The 24,038-nt window shown below is 58.7% G+C and overlaps 1 protein-coding gene across 4 annotated transcripts; it reads right to left on the reverse strand.

Annotated features, from left to right (window-relative positions):
* Window positions 1–66: 66 nt before the first annotated feature.
* LOC102961291 (brain-specific serine protease 4-like) lies at window positions 67–24,000 on the reverse strand. Of its 4 annotated transcripts, XM_042971409.1 has the most exons (9): window positions 23,855–24,000; window positions 21,971–22,072; window positions 20,738–20,939; window positions 4,075–4,319; window positions 3,504–3,530; window positions 2,993–3,164; window positions 2,476–2,753; window positions 1,176–1,333; window positions 67–517 (listed from the first exon to the last, which is right to left on the reverse strand). In XM_042971409.1, the coding sequence occupies exons 4-9, from the start codon at window positions 4,154–4,156 to the stop codon at window positions 287–289; spliced, it is 948 nt and encodes a 315-aa protein (XP_042827343.1). In that variant the 5' UTR covers window positions 4,157–4,319; window positions 20,738–20,939; window positions 21,971–22,072; window positions 23,855–24,000; the 3' UTR covers window positions 67–286. The 4 variants fall into 4 exon arrangements, with proteins under 4 accessions (XP_042827343.1, XP_042827342.1, XP_042827341.1 ...); XM_042971408.1 differs by lacking the exon at window positions 21,971–22,072; XM_042971407.1 differs by lacking the exon at window positions 23,855–24,000 and having other exon boundaries at window positions 21,971–22,468.
* Between the last annotated feature and the right edge of the window lie 38 nt (window positions 24,001–24,038).

The following is a 24,038-nucleotide window of genomic DNA, read 5'->3' on the forward strand; positions in this document are numbered from 1 at the left end:
CCCGACCTGCCCCCATTTTAACCCCAAGCGTACCCTGCTTCCCAATGTCATACCTAGAAAAACAGCAACGGGGGAATAAATAATTTATTGAAATTAGAGGAATAAATAAGATATGAGGGCGGGGTACAAATAACTGTAAAAATTATTAACATGTATATATATATACACACAGAGGCGCTCGCGCGGGCGGGGCGGGCTGCGAGGCCGCTCGGTGCCGGCCCGCGGGCGCCCCCCGGAGGCAGATGGCTTACTTACAACGGCGTGGCCGCCGCGTCTCCCCAGGTCCCTAACGCGGGCCCCTCGGGGAGGGCGCGCCTTCCCCTGCGGGCCCCCTCCCCTGTGAGCGCCCGCGGAGCTGCGCCCCTTGCACGATCCTCATCACCCAGGAGCGGTGGGCGGCCAGGCTGATGTAGACGCCGGGCCGGTTGCGCTCGGCACAGCCCTCGCCCCAGCTGATGATGCCCGCCAGCAGCCAGGTGCCCTCGACCTGGCACATCAGGGGGCCCCCCGAGTCACCCTGCGGAGAGGGGGGAAAGTTAGGGACCCACGCGGGTCAGGGCTGGGCAGAGCCCAGGACCCTACACAGTGGGGGGGACGGACGGCTCCCTGGGGTGAGGGTCAAGGGGGCACACACACACCCCCCATGGTACTGCGACTCACCAGGGCCGGGAGGGCTAAGCTGGACAGGCCTTCGGGCTCGCTTCTGGTGAGAAGCACTTTGTGCCAGACCTTGTCCCTCACAGCCCCCAAGCCAGGGAGTACCGTTGCTTGCCTTACAGATGAGGAAACCGAGGCTCAGAGGGAAGCCCCGGCTTGCCCAGACTGGCATCCGTGGGCGGCAGACTAGGAATTGCAACCGGGACCCTCCAACGTCCAAGCCCGGGTGCTACCATGCTACCAGCCTGCAGCCCTCCACCGTGGTGACGGAGCTGGTGGGGACCAGGGCATGGGAACCCCCTGAGGAGGAGGCAGGCTCCCGGAGAGTGGGGTCTGGCCCGCCCAAGACGCTCAGTACACATTTGGTGCGTGGCCGCGTGGCCGAACAGACGGATGACTGAGCCAAGCAGAGGCCAGGTTGTGCAGGTGTCTAGGGGCACTTACAGGTCTCAGCTGATGGGGGGGGGGGGCAGCGGTGGAGCTCAGCGGGACAAAAGTGGGAAAACTCAGGTGCTCACCAGACAGGCGTCCCGCCGCCCCTCCAGATAGCCAGCGCACAGCATGTCCTCGGTGATGGCTCCCTGCCCAGCGCCCCGCCAGTAGAGGCGGCTGCAGACTTCCGAGTCTATGATGGGAACCTCCAGTTTCTGCAGGGTCTGGGGGTGGGGCAGGGGCACTGGGGGCAGGGAGGACAGGGTCAGGCTTGGAAAGCCCTCTCTTTGCTGCCCCTCCGTTCTCCCTCAGAGGCAAGTCTCAAAGGTTAATGGATCAACTCCGTCAGTCAGACTCCCAAATGCCTGCGGAAAACCCAAATTTCGAGACTGCGCACCTCTGGACCTACTGGGTCCGAACGTGAATGAGCCGTGTGAGACGTCCCCTGATGCCCACAAGACGGTTAGAACTGCTGGTCCCGGCTTGTCCTGCCCCAAGCACTACTGTCTCCAGCAGAGGAAGTGGACTGCCACAGAGGAAGTGTGCAGTAAACGATCCCCTAATGTTGAACGTTACTGGAACTCGAGGAATCCCCCACACTCTAGGGGGACCGCAGGCCCTAAGGTTGGTCTGTAGACCCTCCCCAGCTCATAACTCCAGTTCTCAAAAGAGCCCTGCAGGATGACGATGGGGAGGCTGTCTGCAACCTCAGACTCAGTGGGATCGCCAGACACTTGGTGTCATTTCCCTTGATTTCTTTTGGAATCTGGTTAAAATCCCATTTTTCTGACACTTTTTGCTTACTCATTATCTTTCTATTCTATCACCCCCATTATCTATCTACCCACCTACCTTTTTCTGCTTCTCTGCCTCTTACTTTATCTGCCTTGTGTCTCTAGATGATGTTTTCCACACCTCCAGACTTGGTCTGACAATTGTATTGTCCAATTCTGGAGCCTACTTCCTTCTGGGAATTTTGCCTGCAATTATGGCATGCTGCCACCAGGGGGTGCCTGTTCCCACTTTGGAATCTCAGGGCTGTTTTACATTCATGTACTCAGCCAAGCCCCACACAGGCCTCCTTCCAGCCTTTCCTAGATCACTTAATAGCCTCGTTGATCTGGCTGTTGTTCCCTTAGAACACAGCCAAGATACTCTTTAACTAGAAAGGACCTAAAATTGTCCACCTAGGTTTCTGGGACTTCACACCTCTGGATCGCGGCTCACTTTTTCTTCCGTCTCTGTCGTCACAAGAAGAGTCTGTCTTTTCCCTTCTGCTATGCCTCTGGCTCCAACCTTTGCTGCCCACTGTACCTGTGTCTCTGAGCGTCTGCCACCCTCTGTCCCCATCCACCCCCTGGCCACGTGGCAGGGGAAAAGCCGCACCTCCATCACGGATACTCCCCCAGCCTGCAATCCAGCAGCGGGTGTTCGGAGGGAGACGGACGGAGGAGTCAGGCAGGCAGATGGGCAGGATTCGCTCAGAGAAGTGGATGGTGTGCTCCAGACGCACCAGGGCGATGTCTGCACGGGAGCCCTCTTTCCAGGAATACACGGGGTGGGACTGCACCCAGGCGATACCCACCTGCTGGGACCTGGAGCCAGGGTTCTCCAGCTGCCAGGCCCCCAGCAGCACAGAGAATTGGGACGGCTTGTTCAGGTTGCTGGGGGAAACAGGAAAGGGGGTGGGGTCAGCCAGGAACCAGGGGTGGTGGGGAAGGGTCAGGCAGGGAGTGTCTGGGGGACCACATGCGTTTGAAGGCCCCGAAACAGAAGCAGGCTCGCTCTCCTCTATGAGAGGCCCCAAGGCCGGACAAAGACCCGGGGGCTGGTGCCGAGTGGGGAGCCCAGGTCCGGGGCAGGAAGCCTGGGGCATCAAGTGGAGGGGACCGGTCGTGCACACCCCTTGAAGCAGTGGGCAGCAGTGACCACCCAGCGGCTGGTGAGCAGGGAGCCTGCACAGTGGTGGGTTCCGTTCTTCTGGATGCTCACGACCCAAGGCCACTCGGCATCAGTGCTGTCCTCGCCGCCCACGATCCGGTTCAGCCGCTGGGGCTTCCCACAAGCTGGGGGTGCTGGCGGACGAGGGTCACATTTTCTGTCATCCAAGGGGCACAACGATCCTACCCTGCCCACGCCCCACGCCATTCGTTCCCCGGCCCTTCTCTTCCTCTCCCTCCCCACGAGCTGGCCACCCGTCTCCCCTCATCTGCTGGTGCTCCCCCCGCTGCCTGGGCCCCTCCCCTCCGAGTAAGAGTCTCTGCTCTGCCTCCTGGGCCTTCTTTGCTGCCTGCCTTCCTCTCCCGCTTGACTCCCCTCTGGCCCCACCGCCCCCTTCTGATCTGCTTACCCCACAGACAGACCCAGACGCAGCCCCTCCCCTCAAGCCCTCCCCCAGGGCCCCCCCAACTCACCAGGTATCCTGGCGGCACGGAGGGAGGCTGAGGGCAAGAGAAGGAAGGGTCAGGCCAGCAGAGAGGAGCCCCGGTGCCCGGGGTGTCTCTCCAGGGCGGGGCATTTCCCGGAGCCTGGGCAGGGCTGACGGAAGCCTCAGGCTCGGCCCTAAGCCGGGGCCCTAACCTCCCACCAGCTTCCTGTCGGGCAACCTGAGCCAGGACTCCATCCCACCTGCCTGGCTCCTCTCACGGGGGGGGGGGGGGGGGGGGGGGGGGGGGGGGGGGGGGGGGGGTGAGAGCGGGGGAGCGCACACCTGCCCCGGCCCGAGACCCTCTCAACCCCCGAGCCTGAGGCCTGTAACGACACTCATGGTCCCAAGAGCCGGGAGGGAAGAGGAGGCGGTGGACTGCAGCCTCCTTGCAGTCCTCTGCTGGCAGCCACCGGACGTGGCTGAGAGCAGGCGAGCACGAGGGGGAGGGGGGAGACTGGGTCCCGGCAGGGCCCGGAGGGCCAGTGCTGAGTAGGGGGAGGGGAGGGGGTGGCCCTGGGGGACAGAGGAGGGAGGCGCAGAAGGGCCTCAGGACTCACCTGCAGAAGCCAGAAGCAGAAGGGGGGTTAGGATCCTGAGACAGCCTCCACCCAGGGCCGGGGGAATTCTGGAAACCACCATGGCCGGTGGGGGCGCAGGCGCGGCTGGGAGAGCTGTGTGCAGAGCTCCCCACAGGTCGCCCCAGGTTTTATCCCGGGAGGTGGAATGCCGTTGGACCAGTCCCCCGAGTGAGTGAGTGGCTCGGTCTGGCCACCCCAGGCTGTAGGTCACAGGTGGGGCGGGACTGTGGGGAGGAAATGGGCCGTTAAGGGGGCCCAGGTGGGGGCTCTGGCTGAGATCCCTACCACCCCCCACCAGCAGTGGACTGGTTTGGGGGCCCAGGACCTGGGCTCCAGCTGTGGGCCCAGAATCTGGCCTCTGGAGGAGCAGGACCCAGGCCCAGTGGTGCAGGCCAGTGGCCTTGACACTGACTGGGATGGTCCCCAGTTTGTGTGGGGAAGGGAAGACTTAGGGTGTGGGGTCGTGGGGAGGTCCCGGGGCCTTGGGAACACGGGGCTGCCCAGAGGCTCAGTAACGGCTCCTCCCTCCAGGGGCCACTGTGACTCAGCCAGGAGGCCTGACCAGGCCCTGGGCCCTGGGATTCCGTTAACCCACTTCCCAGAAAGCCATGAATCAGGCCCCCAGTGGCCACCTGTCATGTGGGTCCTGTCACTCGGGTGCCCAACAACTCACCCCTCACCTGGACTTCGGGGAAACCCAGGCAGGTGCCCAGGTGGCCGACTGACGTGGCTGCCTGGGAAGGGCTGGGGGTACCGTCTCCCACAGCCCGGCCCGGCCCCTGCACGCCTAAGGGTCAGAGGGCAGCTGGGCTATGCAGGAGCAGGGAGCCCGGGTGGGTGCTACCCCGGGGTCCCCCACCCCAGAAGGAGGGCAGACGGATTCCAGTCCTAGACCCACTGCGTATTCGTCCTCTCATTCACACGATCGACAAACCTCGCGCTGGGAAGGGGTGGGAGACACAGCGGGAGGAGAGTGTACCAGGAGCCCCGCATCGCCACACCCTCCTCCTCAAATTCCCTCACTGTCCCCGCTCTGAAGCTGAGGAAACTGAGGCTGGGGGCGAGCAGGCTCGTGGTGACAGGTAGAGCCGGATTTGAACCCCAATCTGGAGGCGGGAGACTGGACCGGACCCGGTAGATCCCGAGGGATCTTGATCCAGGGGATGGATGGTTTTCACCCAGGGTCCTAGGAGCGGAGTGGGGTGGGCTGGGGCCTCAAGGGTCCGGGGAGGCACCTGACCCTGGCGGGGCTGCAGGTGAAGACCGCCCAGAAAGCGGAGACCCGGGGGGCAAGTGGGAGCAGTGGAGAGGCGTGCAGAGGCGGGCAGGGGCGGGCAGGGGGGCTCAGAGAAGAGAGGAAGCCGGGCTGGGGCGCAGGACAGGGTGCTGGCAGGAGCTGGGGGCCCTCCAGGCGGACGCTCGGCGCACCCCGCTGGGCAGACCGCCTCAGCCTTTCTGGAGAGCCCCGCCTTGGCCAACATGCTCCTCCCCCACAGCCTGGGGGTAGGGGTGACCCCTGTGCTGTCCCCGCTCAGACCCTGGGGCTTTGAGAGGTGGCAGGAGCCTGCAGCCGACCACCTCCCCGGAGCCACAAGGGCTCGCTGGTGTGTTTTACTGCCCCCTTCCGGCTTCGGCTGGAAGGGCAGGAGGCAACTCGGGGCTAAACTACAGCCAGACGCCCCCTCTCATCAGGGCGAGCCCCCTGTCCCATCCCGCCCCAATACAAGCCAAGGATGGGGGTGCAGGAGCCCCGAACAGCCCCCAGTTGATGCATTATTCTGTCCCAGGACCGGAGGCAGGGAGCTGCCGGAGACCACCCATGCCAAGCAGCAAAGGTGAAGGGCAGGCTCTGTGGGTGCCCCCCCACCCCGCCGCCTGCTCACCACCCTGGGCCGTCTCTACTCCACGGCTAGCCCCAGGCTCCCCCAACCCGCTGCCTTCCCGAAACTAAGGCGGTGGGCCTCCCCGGCTCACTCGACAAGCATTTACTGGGCCACGGCTGTATGTCAGATCCCATGCCGGGCACTGGGGCACCACGGGTAAGACACAGGTCCTACCCTCGGGCAGCAGGCATCTCCCCGGGGGTGGGAGGCAGGTGAGCAAGTGATGATGGTGAAGGAGTCTCAGCACGGGGGAGGGGGGGTGTGGGGAAGCACGGAGGCGGGCAGGGCCCCTGGAGGGCCACGAGAGGCTGGGTGCTGGGAGCTGTGACCCCCCGCCCCGAGGGGAGGGGCAGTGTCAGGTGGCCCAGCACACCCTGGGGATCTAGGACGGCCCGGTGCACTCCGGGTCTCAGTGGGTGTTTGCCGAATGAATAAACAAGCGTGGCGAGGTGTCGGGAGGACTGTGCCAGGGACCAGCTGTCCCAGAATGCAGCCTCCCCAGTGTCCTATTACGACGTTTCCTGAGAACTGGGCCGCTGCCGAGGTCACCCGAGGGACAGACACGTGTCCTGAGATGTCACTGGCCCCCCAAAAGGGTGGCCAGGTAGAGGGCCTCCAGGAGAAGGACCCGGTAGGAGCCACAGGAAGACCTGAGAAGGCAGTGAAGGCTGTCGGGCACCAGGGCTCAGCAAGGGCCCCAGAGACCGGCTCCCCAGTTCCCAGAGAGTGGGGGCCCCGGCGTGACTTGACATCCACTGGAGACATTTACGGAGCGCCTACTGGATGCTGCAGCCACACCGGCAGTGCCGGCTGGGCATGTCCTCGCCTGGGCCCCAGGTGCCCACCCTGCCACCCACCCTGCCACCCGGCGCCTGTCACGCCATCGCAGGGCCACCGATGATTTGCAGCGAGCTGTGCAGGACGGAGAGGGCTGCGGACGCATCGCAGGAGTGGCAGCTGGGGCTGGCGGGGCTCAGCCCGAAGAAGTGGCACACCAACGCCATTTCACGCCCGGGCGTGCTGGAGACACAGCGGCGAGCAGACCGAAGACCGCCCCTGCCCGCACGCTGGGGACGCTGGAGGAGAGGGAGAAACACCATCCATCAGTCGTTTAGTCTGACGGATGATAGAGTCACAGGGAAACCAAACCGGGAGGGGGACGGGGGCAGGGAGGATGGCGATCTCTCCAGCTGAGTCTTCCAGGTGTAGTCAGAGGTCATTCCGGCCCCGGGGAAGGTGCGAGCAAAGGGTCTGCCGGGTGGGACAGCAGATCCGAGCTGGGGCAGAGGACAGGCACGGGGACCGAGGGGGCCCGACCCCACCCAGTGGGCCTCCCTGTGCAGGGGACGAAACGGGGACAGGAGAAGCGGGGAGGCCGTTCCGGGGCCAGGGATCAACCAGCTCATGGGCACAGGGGCAGAGGCCGCCGGACCACCAGGAGCCCCGGGGGGTGTGGGGAGGGGGCTGACAGCTCTCACGGCGGGTGCTGGGTGGCACCTGGCCTGCCCCCCGGTGCCCGCCCAAGCAGGACCGGCACGCACGTTCACGGCAGCACTAGGCACGGGAGCCCCAGAGAGGAAACAGCCAAATGTCCATCAGTGGGCGAAGGGATAAGCATGCCGTGGTCCCTCCACCCAGTGAGACACGTCACTCAGCCACAGAAAGGACGGACTGCCGCACACCTGCTACCACACCGGCTATGGCGCGGCTGAGCTGGCGGACGTCACGCTCGGTGAAGGGCCAGGCGCAAAGGGATGGATACTGCAGGGTTCCACTTCCACGAGGTCCCTCAAGTGCAAGCCCAGAGACAGGAAGTGGGGGCGGGGGCGGGGGCAGAGTCCTCGGGGAAGCTGGAAAGTTGTGCAGCTGAAGCAGGTGGTCAACGCCTCGGACCCACGCGGGCGCTTCGGGATGGTCACCACGGCAAATCGGGCATGTTCTCCACGTGAAAGAACGGGGGAGAAAATCTGAATGTCCTCTTTCGCGAACGCCGGAAGTGGCGGCACCCGTGGGCCCCCCGGGTCGGAGTGGCCCCCCCAGCTGCGTGTGGCTCCGCCCACCCGAGCCCATCCTGCGACACCGCCGGTGCCCCGGTCTCCCCGGTCGCGGGCTGGCTGTGCTGGCCGCCCTCACGCGAGCCAGCGGAGCGCCCCAAGGAGCCGGCCGAACACGGGCTCCTTCCTCCAAGCCCGGCCTCAGTTTATCCATCTGGGAGGAGCACTGGTCGGCCCCACCCTGCCTGCCACCACCGACCGAGGGAGCAAGGGCTGCTCGGGTTGAAGGGCTGGTGGTCGCGAGGGGCCCGGGGCCCCGTGAGCAGCGTCAGGCTGTGCTGGTCTGCGGGCGAGGTCTTCCGGGCACTAACGAGGCCCTGGGGACACTCGAGGACACTGCTCACTGACCGCGGCTTCATCACTGGGGATGCCCTTCCCTGGTCTAATCACACTCCCGAACTCTGCTAGCTCTCACACAGGGCTCCCTGCCTCTTGGAGACTTGGGTCCAAAGTGGCTCCAACCCCGTCTCAGTCCCAGGTCCCAGGTCCCACTCGGAGCCCCACCTCACCTGAGCCCAGCTCCCACACCCCGGGCCCCGCATCTTCCTCACAGCCTCCTCAGTCCGGATTTATCCACAGCCTTTCCCTCCTTCAGAAAAGCTGGCCGTCCGCTGGATTTCTTAGAGCTGATCCCGTTTTCCCCTATTGACTCCTACGGTTCTCATGGAAAAATAACCCGTCGGCCCGGGGTGGGAATCTCCGGGGAGGAAGGTGGCCAGTCCTCCTGCAGAAACGTCACTGGACGGCCCACCCTGGGGGCCAGAACCCCTCACCTCCACTCCCAGCTTCCCAGGCTACACACGGCTTCTCTGGTTGGTGGAAAACCCCTCTACTGCCCCCCTTCTCCCCGCACAAGAACTTTGCCTAGTGGCTAAGAGTTGGTCACGGGTAAACTTGGAGCCCCCTCTGCTTTGTCTGTTTACCTTTAAAATAGCATGTTTGGGGCGCCTGGCTGGCTCAGTCTGGAGAGCGTGCGACCCTTGATCTCAGGGCCCCGAGTTCAAGTCTCACGTTGAACACGGAGCCCATTTAAAAAAAACAATTGCACGTTTACCACGGGGATGTGTTAACAAGGGCTCCGACTGGCTAGCAGGAGCTGATGGTGAAGCTGGTGGGAAGTTTCCAAGAGCTGACATCACAGCAGGGTCCTGAGACCAGCCGTGCACGACGGGACAATGGACATACCACCAAACTCGGCAAAGGCCACAAAACAGGCCTTCCTCCCCCCCCACCCCAGACGCCCCACTATGAAGTTCTGCCCCGCATGTCCCTGAGCGTCATCCACCACCTGACCAGCTCATAATAAAGCCGGACTCCCCAGCACTCCGGCATCCCTCCCCCTCCCACCTGGGACCCACTGGAACCTGTTCTGACCACGACACCGAGACCAGCCGAGAAGGGCTGGGCACTTCTCCGCCACCAGGAAGCAGAGGGGAGCTCTGGGCTGGGGAGGGCCGGGCCCAGAGGAGCCTGCTGGGAAGGAGGACAGAGGGCAACGGGCAAGCTGGCTGAGCTGACTCGCTGGGTGCCCATCGCCAGGCTGGGCAGCTTCCAGTACTCGTGGTGATGTAGGAGTGACTCATGGCCCAAGAAGAGAGGGCAGGACCTCAGTCTCGAGGTCAGAAGTCATGGCCAAGGACTCATGGAAAGGAAGTGAATGCCGCACAAGAGCCAGTAACAGAGCTGGGACTAACAGGTGCTCCTAGCCCTTCCTCTGGGGGTTTCCTACCAAGCCGTGACTAGCCCCCCAGGTGACCCGCGTAGCCACGTCATGCCTGCGGAGAGGAAGCACGGAAAACCAGCCCCGGCCTCCCCCGCGGGGTGGAGAGCCACCTCCGACTACGTTCCGCCTCCCCCTCACCCCCCGGGGGCAGTGCGTGGCTGCTGGTTACGGCTGACTGATGGCTTCTGGGTAAGTCAGTGTGGTTTCTCCAGCCAGGAGGACACACAGCTCTAGGGCCTAGGTCGGTGGCTGGGATGGGGACACCCATCCGGGTTGGGGGTTGGGGTGAAGGGAGGCCCAGCGCGCCTGGTGAGACACGAGGCAGCCTGCCACAGCCCAAGTCTGGGTGCTGAGGACAAGTAAGGGACCTTGAGATTCCCTGGAACCCCGACCCCGGGGTCCCCATCTTAGAGAACGGCACCGTCCCCCTGGGCGCTCCAGCCGCATGGCTAGGACCGTCCCTGACTCGCCCCGTGCCTCTCACCCACATCCGACTGGAGAGGAAAAACCAGCTGTCTGTAGACGCCAAGTGCTGTCAGGTCCCGGCTATGTAGGATTTTGTTCATCAAGCAATTCTCCTTTTCTGTGGACACCAGCTGGGTGTCCTCCAAATTCACTCAATGCAGACGCCAACTGGAGTTAGCACAGACCCCACAGGGCCAGGGCTCGGCCCCATGAGATCCCCCCACTTCAGAGATGCCAATCCCAGGCGGTGGGTCCTCATCACCCACACTTCTGCCCGACCTGGCTACAAAGCCGGGACTCCGGGATCCCCTCCTCGGGTTCAAGAATTTGCTAGGATCGCTCAGAGAACTCAAGGGAACACTTATGTTTACCAGTTTATTATGTAAGAAAGGATCCAGGGAACAGCCAGATGAGGGGGGCACGGGGCAAAGCCAGGAAGGATTCCGAACGCGGGAGCCACCGTGTCGTGGCGTGGGGGCGCGCCACTCTCCCGGCACGTGGATGTGTTCGCCAACCTGGAAGGCCTCGGATCCCCACACCTTAGGGATGTTCACGGAGACCCATCACGTGGGCGTGACTGGTGCTCAACTCCATCTCCAGCCCCTCTGCGCCCCCTGGAGGATGGCGCTGGAGGTTGCAAGCTTCTAATCGCGGTTTGGTCTTTCTAGTGACCAGCCTTCGCCCGGGAGCTATCCGGAGCCCACCAAGAGCCGCCTCCTCAAACTAGAAGACACTCCGGCCACCCAGGAAATTCCAAGGGATTAAGGAGCCCAGGGTCAGGCACTGGGGGCAGAGGCCAGCATGTGTATTTGCAACACGAGTCCCTGACACGAAGCTTTGGGTCGCAGAAGCGTCCATTTCAAAGACATCCGTCTGGAACTAACATACCGCCAGCAGCCGCAACACAAAGCCACTAGTTAACAGCTAGACAAGGGGCCGGGCCGCTCCCCTTGTCTAAAGCTCTGGGGGAGCTAGACAACCACTTGAATGACCCTACTTCTCTCTTCCCGCGCCCTCATTCCCGCTCTCGTTTTAAATTTGCCAATGGAGAGCGAGGCTGTTCGACAGCAGCTGAGCTATGAGAAGAGCCCAAGTGTCCATCGACTGATAAACGGATAAAGATGTAATATATACACGATGGAATATTACTCAGCCATCCCAAGAATGACACCTTGAGGCACCTGGGTGGCTCAGGTGGTTGAGCATCCAACTCTTGACTTCAGCTCAGCTCACGATCCGAGGGTCGTGGGACCAAGCCCTGCGTGCAGCTCTGTGCTGACGGTGTGGGATTCTCTCTCTCCCTCTCTCTCTGCCCTTCCCTGTTCAGGCCCTCGCACTCCCTCTACCTCTCTCTCAAAATAAACATTTACATATAAATACTATTTTGACAAAAAAAAAAAAAAAAATGAAACCCTGCCATTCCCAATGACGTGGATGGGACTACAGTGTATTACGCTAAGCAAGTAAGTCAGAGAAAGACAAATACCGTATAATTTCACTCGTATGTGAAATTTAACAAACAAAACAGATGAACACGTGGCTGGGGGAAAGAACAAGAAAAAAGAGAGGGAAACAAACCACTAGAGACTCTTAAAGAGAGAACACACTGAGGGTTGAAGGAGGGAGGTGGGTAGGGGATGGGCTGAACAGGTGATGGGGATTATGGAGGGCACCCGTTGGGATGAATCACTGAATTCTACTCCTGAAACCAAAATACATAAATGAATAAACAAAGAGACCCAATGTGGGTCTCAAACCCACAACCCTGAGATCAAGAGTTGCACCCTCCATCAGGCCAGTCAGGTGCGCTGTAAATTACATTTTTAACCTGTTACTGTTACATCGTCAGTGTATTTTGTTGAATGAATTAATGAAATCAAACAGTTTACAAATTTGTACTTAATGAAGCAGGCTACAAATTCTGTTTTTCCCTTTCTGTATTATTTCTATCATACTACTACATTATTTTAATCTGCTTTTTACCTTTTTTATCTAGAGAGAGAGCGCTCAAACCAGTGAGCACAAGCTGGGTAGGGGCAGGAGAGGGGAGAGGGGAGAAGGGAGAGGGGAGAAGGGAGAGGGGAGAAGGGAGAGGGGAGAAGGGAGAGGGGAGAAGGGAGAGGGGAGGAGAAGGGAGAGGGGAGAAGGGAGAGGGGAGAAGGGAGAGGGGAGAAGGGAGAGGGGAGAAGGGAGAGAGAGGGGAGAAGGGAGAGGGGAGAAGGGAGAGGGGAGAAGGGAGAGGGGAGAAGGGAGAGGGGAGAAGGGAGAGGGGAGAGGGGAGAGGGGAGAAGGGAGAAGGGAGAAGGGAGAAGGGAGAAGGGAGAAGGGAGAAGGGAGAGGGGAGAGGGGAGAGGGGAGAGGGGAGAGGGGAGAGGGGGAGAGGGGAGAGGGGAGAGGGGAGAGGGGAGGGGGAGGGGGAGGGGGAGGGGGGAGAGAGAGAGAATCTCAAGCAGGCTCCACACTGAGCACAGAGCCCGATGTGGGGCTCGATCTCCCGACCCTGGGATCACGATCTGAGCCAAAATGAAGAGTCGGATGCTCAACCGACTGAGCCACCCAGGTGCCCCAATCCGCTTATTAAATGTAACACATTTTGGTATCGCCCGTGTCCGTAAACTATTCATCCATAATATGATTACTAATACGATATAACAGTCCATTGTGTAAGTGACCCAAGGCCTGTCCTCTGATACCGGATATTCATTCTTTTTACTGTTGCGTATGATGCTTCCGTCAACCACCTTGTTCACAAATCCTTAAGAAACATCTCTCATCTGTTCCTCACGTTGCAGCAAGAACTCGGCGCCCAGGAAGAGACCAGCGATACACACTCGGGGACAGAAAGGACTGTTTATTTCGCACTGGTGCTGGCCCAGCGGAGTCACCTCCAAAGGCTGAGCACCCGGACTCGGGTTTTACTGACCCTTTAAACGTATGTGCTTCCGGGTTGGGCGGGACTAGGACAGTCAAGCTTCTGGTTCCTGGCTGCTGGCTGCCATAAGGGGCAAGATTACAGAAGCCACAAGCATACAGGGGGAGAATCCGGCCTCGGACACCTGGCTGGCCCTTTTTTATCTGCTCTCACCCATTTTCCTTCTCATTCCCCGCTCTTGATTCTCAAGCTGCTGTAGCAGACTTAGAGAAAATCCGTTTGTGGGGGGCCAGGGGGCCCTTTGCTGCCACGGGGGGAGGGGCAAAGGCCGTTCTGGCTTCTTCCTGCTGGACACGGATGTCGAGGGGAGGAAAGTGACCGCCAGGGTTCTTCGCCATCCAAAGGGGAGTAGCGACACTAGAACGCTCCATCTGGAGCATCATCTGGAGTGTTACAGCTTCCAGGCGGGAGGAAACAAACCTGGTTAGCGTAGTCAGAACACAAGGACCAAACAGGAGGGCTGTGACAAGCACCAGGAGAGGACCAGCTAAGGGAGGAGCCAGGATGCCCAATTCTACATGTTCCTCCGACCGTTCCAGGAGGAACCGTTCCTGCCTCGTTTGGCGATTCGCTCCCTTAACCTGTGGACCATACCTCCGACTGTCCCTGACTGGCTGGCACAGAAGCAGCAGTCTTTGTTCAGGAAGAGACACGGCCCTCCCCTTTCAGCAGTGGGAGGCCCAGCCCTCTTCTGTTCCGTAAGACTACCGCTGCTAGGGAGTCTACTTGGGCTTTTGACACCGCCAGAGGTTCGATAACCCGTTCTGTGCCGTCTGTCGGGTCCCTGGACAATTCATGGCAGTAAGTGGGTGAGGACACGGTTCCTCCTACTCCGGTGCCCACCCCTGCCGCATCCCTAAGGCAATCAGCAGGGGGATGACTTGAGTGGCTCTTTTTGAGCGAGTATATGCTGCCACGGGTACTCTAAGAGACCGATGTTGGGAACAACGTTTATCTTACGAGGAGGAAGGCCAGGGTACAGTGCCCGTCCAGTCAGCCGGCAGACATAGGGAGGCGTCCGTCCCACAGATAAAGAGAAGCCCTGGGAGGGGTCGACACCAGGCTTGGCTCGTAGGAAGATGACTGAGCTCCTGACTGTCAAGACTTTGGTTGCACTGGCCGATGGTCAGAATGCCAAATGGCTCTGTTCCCCTCTTGTCTGTCAGGCAACTGGGAGCCACTGGGGGCAGTTCGACTCCAGTTGGTACAGGTCTCCCGTGCAGGGCTCCGGGTCTTTTGGTAGCAGGGTAACATTTACAGGGGCCTGTGTTATCGGACTAGCTGCCTAACGGGTGGGTCCCGCGGACAAGCAGAGCCGGCAGGATTGGTAGCACCGAGGAGGCGATGAGCTGCGTTTAACCTCTGGTCCAGACGGGGACCTAAGGCAAGCGGTCTACCTGATTCACGTCCCCGCGGAGGACGACCCGACAGGCACGGGGAACATCAGGGCAGGTCGGATCGGGCAGCCCCCAGTAACGTTTCATTTTCATTCTTCCCGTCCAGTAAGTTTTCCCGCTTCTGGTACAGGGAGTGACCCTCCTGGTATAACATCTGTCCGGCACGTGGGGGTACACGGTGGCACAGGGACACGTGGTAGTGTCGTCTGACCTCTGTGGACCGGAGCGTTGGGGCAGGAGTCGGGAAGGGCACAGGGGGAGGAGTGGCCTCTGTAGGAGGCCGAGCGGGGTAGCAGGCAGTGCAACCCCGTGCGTCTGTTACAGAAGTTTGGCCCTCATAACGACAGATGGGGTCCGGTGGTGGGGAGCACAGAGTGGCTCTTCGGGCCTTGGGGGACAGGCGGGGAGTGACAGGTCGCACATCTGCATGGCGGGAGCGAGCAGACGCTTTCTGAGCAGGTTAGGAACAGGGATATGCGCCACGGGGACGGGAGACAGGGCCAGCCCTTCCTGGGCTGGGAGACGGTTCTAAAGGCAGAGAACAACGTGCAGAGGACATCAATCGCAACTCAGATCGTGCACACCTAAGGAGAACGAGCCATCCTGACACTAGTGAGCAGAGGGAGGCTAACGGGAGTCAGTGACCGAGGCGCCCGTCTGTGGAGTAACTTGGGTCAGCCCTAAGCAGAGAGCATGGCGACACGTATGGCAAAAGAAACTGGCAGGGGATGACAGGTAAATTCGAGAACGACGTGCTGTAGGTCACTGAAGTCGCTTGGTGATTTCCTCAAGCTTCTGCTTACCCAGAGCCCTCAGGGGTTGGCTGCAGGCCGCTTATCGGCGCTGTGCTCTTAAGGGTGGTCTGTAGAGGACTGTTCTGGCTCCCGAAGTTCCTTTCCATTCCAAGTGGTTGTCAGGCGACGGGCGGGCCGCCTTTACTCGAGACTGGTGGATCCAGGCGGTTAGTCCTGTGACCTTGAGGGCCGCGGGCGTGGTTAGCACAACGAAATAGGGTTCCTTCCAGGTAGGTTTGAGTGGTTTCCTTTTCTTATCTTTACTCCAAACCGGATCCCCAGGTCTGCGGGATGTACAGCTATTCCACGGGAAATAGGTGTCCTGTCCGTCACCATGTATGTATCCCAAATAGTTTTCCCTAATTCTTGTTTCCCGAGTTCTGTCAGGTCCCCTTGAATTTGACTAGTGGAGGGGATCTTCCAGAGAGGATATCGAATGGGGAGGATCCGATTTTTTGCCCGGGGTGTACAGCGTATTTGGAGAAGAGCTAGATAGAGGTCGTATGTCTGGCAAATTAGTTTCCTGACGCAGTTTCGCCATGGCTGATTTAAGGGTCCGGTTCCATACGTTCCGCTTTCTCTGAACTCGGGCTGGTAGGCTGCGTGTAAGTTCTATCGGATGCCCAGGGATACGTTAGGCATCACCTCGGCCACAAAAGCCGGGCCGCTGTCTGAGCCCATGGTTCACGGCATTCCACGTCTGGGGATGGTATCCCTTAGCAAGGCCTTGGTGACTACTCTTGCCTTTTCGGTGCGTGTGGGGTAGGCCTCCGCCCAGCCCAGAAACGTGCAGATGAATAGAAGAAATTCGTATCCTCCGCCGGTTCTCATTTCGGTAAAGCCTACCTCCAAATCTTTGAAGGGTGCCTGACCGCAGCAATGGATTCCCACGGGTCCAGTGGGGCTCCGTCTGGTGTTATTTTGAGCACAGAGGAGGCAGCGTTGAGAGACCGAGGCACAGAAGGACGGGAGCCGAGCGATTACATAGTAACAGCCCGATAAGGTTTCAAAGACGGTTCTTCCCAGGTGGGGGAGCTCAGGCTGCTGGGGAACCACCTGGCGGGCTAGCGGCTCCGTACACAGACTCTTTGGTCCGCAAGTACCCACCACCCTTACGTCTGGCCTCCTGTTTCCCGCTGTGCCCATTCTGTCTCTTGGATCGTGTACCTTGGGGAAGCCGGCAGCTCCGGGGCCAGCGTGATTTTCGAGGGTGCCGTTCATTCTCCCGCTGCTTGTTTAGCTGTGGCGTCTGCCCGTCAGTTACCTTCCGACACGGAGTCCTTTCCCCTTTGGTGTCCCCTGCAGTGGATGACTGCTACCTCCCTCGGTTCCCAGACTGCCCTCAGTAGTTTTAGGATTTCTTCCCAATTTTTTCTTTCTTTTCCTCCTGTGGTCAAAAGTCCATTCTCCTTGTGTAGGGCCCCACGTGCAGGTAGAGTGGCAAGGGCATGGCACAAGTCAGCGTGTCTGTTGGCCTGTCTGTCCTTCCTGCGTTCTAGTGCTCTCATTAGGGCCCACGGTTCTGCTCTTTGAGCTGGTCGTCCTTGTGGAAGGGCCTCTGCTTCTGTGACCTCGAAATCAGAGACTCCTGCGTAACCGGCGTCCATGAAGCTGCTGCCGTCGGTGTACAGGGTGAGATTAGGATTTTGTAAGGCTCTGATAGGTCAGGTCGGCTGGAAAAGACTCCATCAAGGACCCTAGACAATCATGCTCTGGGGGCCCTGCCGCTGCAGGCAAGAAAGTGGCAGGGTTTAGTTTCTACGGCTTCCGATCTGATTCGTGGGACCACAGAGCAGTCCCTGATACTGTCATCCGAGCACGTGTTAGCCAGTTTTGCCCTCCGGCATCTATCATGGTAATAACAGCACGGGGAACCTCAGAGCTTAGGTCTTGCCCCAACATGAGTGTGCCTGCTTCCTTGATCACAAGTACGGTGGCTGCCAGGGCCCTCAGACAGGGTGGCCGTCCTCCCACAGCTGAGTTAATCTGCTTTGAGAGATATGCCACTGGTCTTGGTCAAGCTCCAAATTTCTGGGTGAGAACGCCCAGGGCCACCCCACTGCTTTCACGTACGAACAGACTGAAATCTCGTGATACATCTGGAAGTCCCAGGGCCGGGGCCTCTGCGAGTTTTGTTTTTATGGTTTTGAAATGCCTTTTCTTGATGAGGGCCCCAGAAAAGGGGTGCCCTTTCTTCCCCCTTTGGTGCCTCATAGAGAGGTCCGGCCAACTCCGAGAACCCTGGGATCCATATCCGACAGAATCTTACTGCTCCCAGGAACTCTTGGACCTGCTAGCGAGGAGTGGGAACCAGAATGGCACAGACTGCCTGTTTCCTTTCGGCTCGCAGCATCCATTTGCCTTGAGTAATTCTGAAGCCCAAATATTTAACTTCCTATGGGCAAATCTGTGCCTTTTTCTTTGACACCCGGTATCCCACCTCTGCTAGCGGCCTGAGTGGGGCCCTGGTTCCCTCTCAGCACTGGGTCCGCCTGGGACTGGCTGGCAGGAGATTGTCCACGTACTGGAGGAGGACACATCCTAGGTCCCGTCCCAGAAACCTGGCTAAGTCAGATGCCAGTGCCCCACTGAATAAGGCTGGTGGGTTTTTTAATCCCCGCAGCAGTCTAGTCCAAGTGAATTGTTCGTTTGCTCCTGTGGTAGGGTTTTCCCATCCAAAGGCAAATAGGGGTTGGCTATTAGGTGCTAGCTGGAGACAGAAGAAGGTGTCCTTTAAATCTAGACACGTGAAACACCCTGCCTCAGAGGGTATGAGTCCTAGCAGAGCATATGGGTTGGGCAATGCTGAATGCAGCCTGACGACTGCTCCATTTACGGCTCTTAGGTCCTGCACAGGGCGGTGATCATCTGTCCCAGGCTTTTTCACGGGCAGCAGGGGCGTATTCCACGGGGACTGGCATCGTTTCACCAGTCCCCATTTGAGTAGCCTGTCCAAGAGTGTCTGGATCCCCAGGCGTGCCTCCCATGAGATCACGTATGGGCATATTTTGACAGGCTGGGCCCCAGGCTTTAGGTCAATTAATATTGGGGAGGGTGGTTTTTTGCAGATGAGAGGGGGGTTCCTTCTGCCCAAACTGAAGGGAATTCAGCTTCTAGCTCGGGGGCCACATTTGGCTCACCGGGAGGGGAAGTATATAATCTCCATTCCTCTTCCCGTGGAATCATCAGGGACAAAAACCATGGGTTGGGCCTTTTCATTTAGGTGCTGTTGTGTCCGTGCATCCAAGGTGAAAGCTATTTGTGCGCCCATCTTGGCTAGGAGGTCTCTACCTAACAGTGACAGTGGGCAGTCAGGTAGATACAGGAATTCGTGAACTGCTTGGTGACCTCCCAGGTCACTGTCAGGGACGGTAAAATGGCCTTCAGGTTTGCATCCCAGTGGCTCCTACGATGGTGACTTCTCGACCCGACAGAGGTGCCACCCTGTGTGTCCCCGCAGAGTGTTCGGCCCCTGTGTCGACCATGAAGTCTACTGTCTGGCCCCCCACCTTCATTTTGACCATGGGCTCATGGGGGCCCAGCTGGATACCGATCAGGTCGGCCTCGGGTGGTTCTGGTTGGTAGCATCTCGGTGGAGTAGAAGCTTTTGGTTTCCCTTTTTGGCGGCTAGGCCATTCATTTTTCCAGGGTCCACATTCCTTGCAGTAGACACGTTGACCCCATCCCAGTGGCGCCCTTCTTTTTTGTTCTTGAGCCCCTTGTGGTTTCCGTGCCCTTCCACAGAGGGTGGTCGCCCCAAGGCCGCGGCCAGGAGAGCTGCCTTTTGTTTCACTCTGCTGTCCGCCTCCTTTCTGGCAGCTTGGCCCCAATTTACAAAAACCTTGTTGGCGATTTCCAATAGTTCGGTGGTGTTCTTTCCACCAAATCCTTCCAATTTTTGGAGCTTCTGTCTAATGTCACTATGGGGCTATCCACAAAGGCAGGAGTGACCATGTGCTGGTTTTTGAGGGCTTCTGGGTCGATGGAGTATAAACTCTGAAGGCTTCACATAATTTTCACAGAAGTCAGCCGGACCCTCTTCTGGCTTTTGACACACCTCAGATACTTTTGCCATGTTGGTAGGCTGTTTGGCCCCTGCTTTTACCCCTTGGAGGAAGGCTAGTCGGTATCTTTCTAGTCTGGCCCTTCCCACTTCTGTGTTCCTCTTCGGGCACAGCCTCCCGTGCCTAGGCCTCAACGTCTAGTTGTCCATCTGGTGCTTGAGTCGGGAGCCATCTTCTGGCTTTGGTGACAATTCGCTGGTGCTCTTCTGGTTGAAAAGGGGACGCAGAAGCTGCTTACAGTTGACCCAGGCAGGGCGCTGAGACTGGAATATGGACTCTAGAAGATCATCGCCTGCGGCCTCTCAGAGTTGGGCGAGTGTGGTGTCTCCCGGTGAGGAGGTCAGTAGTGGAGAACCATTGGTAGTAGAAAGGGTCCCATCGGGGCCTATTCCCTGTAGACCCGTCTCCTGCAATGGCATCTACATTGCCACTGGGGCCTTAGACCTTGAGCCGTGGACCTACGGCACCCTCCTACTGGTTCAGGTGTCCCCGGTGGGGGCGGACTGACTGCTGGCGGGGGTGAGACCGAAGGGAGTGGACTGTCAGCCAGGCGAGGTTCCCCTCCCTCGACTGATGGGACTCTGGGGGCCTATGGTGGCAGAAAAGGAAGGATGTCTAAATTTTCTTCAAGGACGGGGGCGTTTTTTTCTGTCGTGAGGTCTTCTCAGCCCGTGCCACTAAGACCCTACGCTGTCCTTTACTGAACCCAAGGAGGCTTGACTTGGGCTATTTCCAGCCACTGATGGATGTATGGGAATTGATCCAGGTGGCTGGGGTCTCAAGAAACTACTTTATAAACAGCTCAGACTGGGGGGACATCTAGGGTGCCCTCAGGGGGCCAGCCTACACCAAATGCAGGCCATTCTAATTCAGAGAGGGTTCGTAATTTCCCGGGGGTCAATTTGACCCCACAGTCACCTGAAAATCCCTTTTTAAAATTCTTATCACACATTCCAAAACAGTTGGTTTTGAGGACCCCCCCCCCCATCCTGGTATCCCAGATGGGTCCCTCCCAATGTGCGGTGTCGCAGGACAAACACGAGGGAAGAGGTCGCTTCGTCCACCTGGCCGCTCTCCTCGCAGGTACTCAGACGCCTCTTAACGTTGGCAGGTCAGTATAAACCCGACTCAGATCAGGCCTCGGCGGACCTGATTCTGCCTTGAGCCGTATGAGGCTGTCAAGGAATCACAGGGTAGGACCCACTCAGGCTCCGTGGCCGAGACCGTGTAGCACTCACACACACATTCAGACAGACTACAGACTTCCACCTGGGACTTCCCTGTCCTAGGGCGGGCCTGAACTCGGTGCTGGGTCCCCGGGGACACTCACCCGATCCGATGTCCCGTCCTGGCAGAATTTTCTGACTCCCTAGAGTCCGTCTGAAAACAGCGGCGGCCGACTACTGTCGGGCCTGGTGAGGGTCGCGGTCAAGGTGGTGGCGTACCTTCCTTTGTCACAGGGCCCGCGATGAGTGGGCTCTCCGTGGCCTCCCACAGTGGTGACTCAAGGGGCCAGCACGGCTGTCGGCTTCCTGGCCAACGCACCAAAAATATTACAGCAAATAGTCCAGCAAAGGACAAGCGACACACACTCAAGGAATTAAAAAAGACTATTTCGCACGGGTGCCGTTCCAGCGGAGTCACCTCCCAAAGCTGAGCACCCAGCTCGGGTTTTACTGACCCTTTATACAACTAAGTGTTTCCGGGTTGGGTGGGACTAGTACAATCAGTCTTCCGGTTCCTGGCTGCTGGCTGATGTGGGGGCAAGCAAGATTACAGAAGCCAAAAGCAAGCAAGGGGAGTATCTGGCCTTGGACATCTGGCTGGCCCTTTTTTATCTGCTCTCACCAGCTTTCCTTCTCACTCAAGTTACATTCTTAGTAGGAAAATCACTAGCTTATAAACTTATCTGACATGCACTGTTGAACTCCTCTCTTTTCTAAAGACTTTTCTAGAGCTGTGTAGTGATTTTTTTTTTCTGTTCTTTATCATGAAGAAATAGAACACAAATATTTTCCCTCGAATCGGCAGGGTTGGAAGGCCCAGTCTTTCTTGCCCTTAAGGGCAGAACTAATCCTCCAGCTGCTAAGGACGGGTGTCAAAGCTGAGTTCACCAGCAAGGTGTTGTGAAAGACGGAGCACCGGTGTGGAGAGAGGACAGGAAATGTGTCAGCTAGGAACAGGAAAGGGGAAAGAGTTCCCCAAGTCTAAGATGGGTGACATGCAAACCTAGCAAAGTTCAGCGAGGGCGCCCCTCAAACGCCCAGGAGCCCCAGGAAGCCGAAGCTTCCCTGGTAGAGCCCAGCTCTCACCAGGAGACCCCACTGCTCTGGTGACCACAGAAGGCTCACCTGATCAGGATCTGCCCCCTACCCAGGCCCCCACCTCCGCCTGCCCCACACCTGGGACCCCCACTTCCCTACGCAGGCACATTTTTAGGCGGGAGGCCCTGATAGGGCCCGAACTGAATGTCAACTACAGGTTTAAACAGGGACTTCCCTAAATACCCTGCTCCCATAGCCCCCCCGCCCCCACAAACTCTAGCAATTAAAAACATTAATACCTGTTGAGATGGGGGTGGGGGGCTCCCAGCCTCTCCCGCAAGCCTGTTTTCATGGTTTCAAACTGGTTGTTAAACATGTTTAATGTCGTCCCTGCACCTGTCCTGGTGGGTGGGGTGGGGAGCAGTGCAGGAAATGGATGGAACCAGGTTGAGCTGGGAGAATGGTTAATATCACCTCCATTCTCCTGCTTTCTTCCAAACTGGTTAACACTCCCATTCCTTCCCAGCTTGCTTACTATGGGCCCTCAGTCTGTTCTAGACCCACAAAGTGCAGGGCAGCCCATGCCGGTGAGGGCGAACACTGCTCTAGAATCCTGTGGACTTCAGTTCCGACAACTGCTGGCTAACATATGGCCTCACTTCCTCCTTATTCTGCCCAAAGCACAGTCTTCCCCACCGTACAGATGAGGAAATCAGCTCACAGACCGGAGCAGGGACTTACCAAGACCAGGAGCCAAATGCCCCGGGGATGTTTTAACACCTTGAGAAGCCCGGAGCATTCTTTTTTTTTTTTAATTTTTTTTCAACGTTTTTTATTTATTTTTGGCACAGAGAGAGACAGAGCATGAACGGGGGAGGGGCACAGAGAGAGGGAGACACAGAATCGGAAACAGGCTCCAGGCTCTGAGCCATCAGCCCAGAGCCTGACGCGGGGCTCGAACTCACGAACCGCGAGATCGTGACCTGGCTGAAGTCGGACGCTTAGCCGACTGCGCCACCCAGGCGCCCCAAGCCCGGAGCATTCTTAGCTTTGAACCCCTGACCACACGGCACAAATCATATGAACGTGCACATCTCTCTACAGGGTAAATGCAACCACCCCTAACTATGTGCTTTGAGTAGCAGTTGGCTGGTGGACAGTAATAAGGTATTAATAATAAATCTAGTCTATTGTTTATTGATATATATATAAATAACCACCTATTCGTTTCAATTTGGAGCTCCCTTTTCCTATTTGAGATAAGGAGTTTTTCAGGACTCAGACGTTTTTATAAGCCCTGCTGGGCTACCGGAGGCTGAGACCCTGGTTTTCTCAGGGCGTGCCCAGCTCCTCCCCATCCCCCTGCCATATGATCCCCATTTTACACACAACCAAACCACATACAGGGTTTCTGTGGGTGCAAACAACAGAAGGCTGTGACTCATACTGGCTGAGGCAAAACAACCTGACTGTATTATTGTATGATGTCAGGAAACACCTGCCCAGGAAAACAAAAGGTGTCAATAACCTTACTCTCCGGCCTCACAAAAATCAACTGAAAACCGCCCCAACTTTCGACAGGTAGCATTAAGCCACAGCTGAAGCTCCAAGGCCCATGAAATCCTCACGTCACCGGGACCACAAATCCTGAGCTATGTGACCCGATCCTTACCCAACCCTAATTAAAAAATCTTGCATCAAAAAGCCCCCCTTCAGCCTGGCCCCAAACCTCAACACCCCAACTCTGCCCCTCCACCTCCTCTCGACTAACTACCCTTTCAGACAGTGCTCTCCCCGAACAAGAGAAGGAAGCATCGGACTCAGTTTTGTCTTAGCTACAGGCTGTTTCGACGGTATTTTCAGGGAGCCAGCGTTTGACTCGGGAGGGCCGCGTCCGGTCAGGCTGGCGGGCAGCGCTGCCCTAAACGTCGCCGGAGCGGGGGGCACTGCGGGCCCCTGAGCAAGGGTTCGGGGCCAGGGGGGGCAAGGGCAGCGTGTGCGGCAGAGTGTGCTGCACCAGAAGGGCGAAATGTCTTGCCCAAGGCCACGCACACAGGCCTGCGCCCCGGGAGCAGAAGCTGCCGCCCCCAGGCCTCCAGCTTCCCCGCCGGCCGGGCTTGGCCCTGGTCCGCCCCCGTACGGACGCCCGATCTCCCGGGCGCTGCTGCCTCAGGGTGACTCACGAGGAAGCTCCTGCCCCTCGTCCCTCCGCACTGATCCGGCCGGACTCGGAACCCGGGAAAAGACAAGCAGCCCCGTGCGGTGACTAATAAACGCTTCCCTTCAAACCAACCAGGCGCGCGCGGGACGCCCAGCCGGCGGAAGTGCGGCCGCCGCGCGGGGGCAGCCGGGAAGGCAGCCGGCCGA

Source organism: Panthera tigris, chromosome E3, assembly GCF_018350195.1.
Source record: "Panthera tigris isolate Pti1 chromosome E3, P.tigris_Pti1_mat1.1, whole genome shotgun sequence".
Classification (NCBI taxonomy): domain Eukaryota; kingdom Metazoa; phylum Chordata; class Mammalia; order Carnivora; family Felidae; genus Panthera; species Panthera tigris.

What these genes read in the sequence shown, in the direction of transcription:
- LOC102961291 (XM_042971410.1), bottom strand. Translation starts at nt 4,156, where the DNA reads ATGGTGGTTTCCAGAATTCCCCCGGCCCTGGGTGGAGGCTGTCTCAGG. An exon ending in CCGTGCCGCCAGGATACCTG is followed by an intron (nt 3,165 to 3,503) that starts GTGAGTTGGGGG and finishes CTCGTCCGCCAG; the next exon opens with CACCCCCAGCTTGTGGGAAG. An exon ending in GGCGGCGGGACGCCTGTCTG is followed by an intron (nt 518 to 1,175) that starts GTGAGCACCTGA and finishes CCCTCTCCGCAG; the next exon opens with GGTGACTCGGGGGGCCCCCT.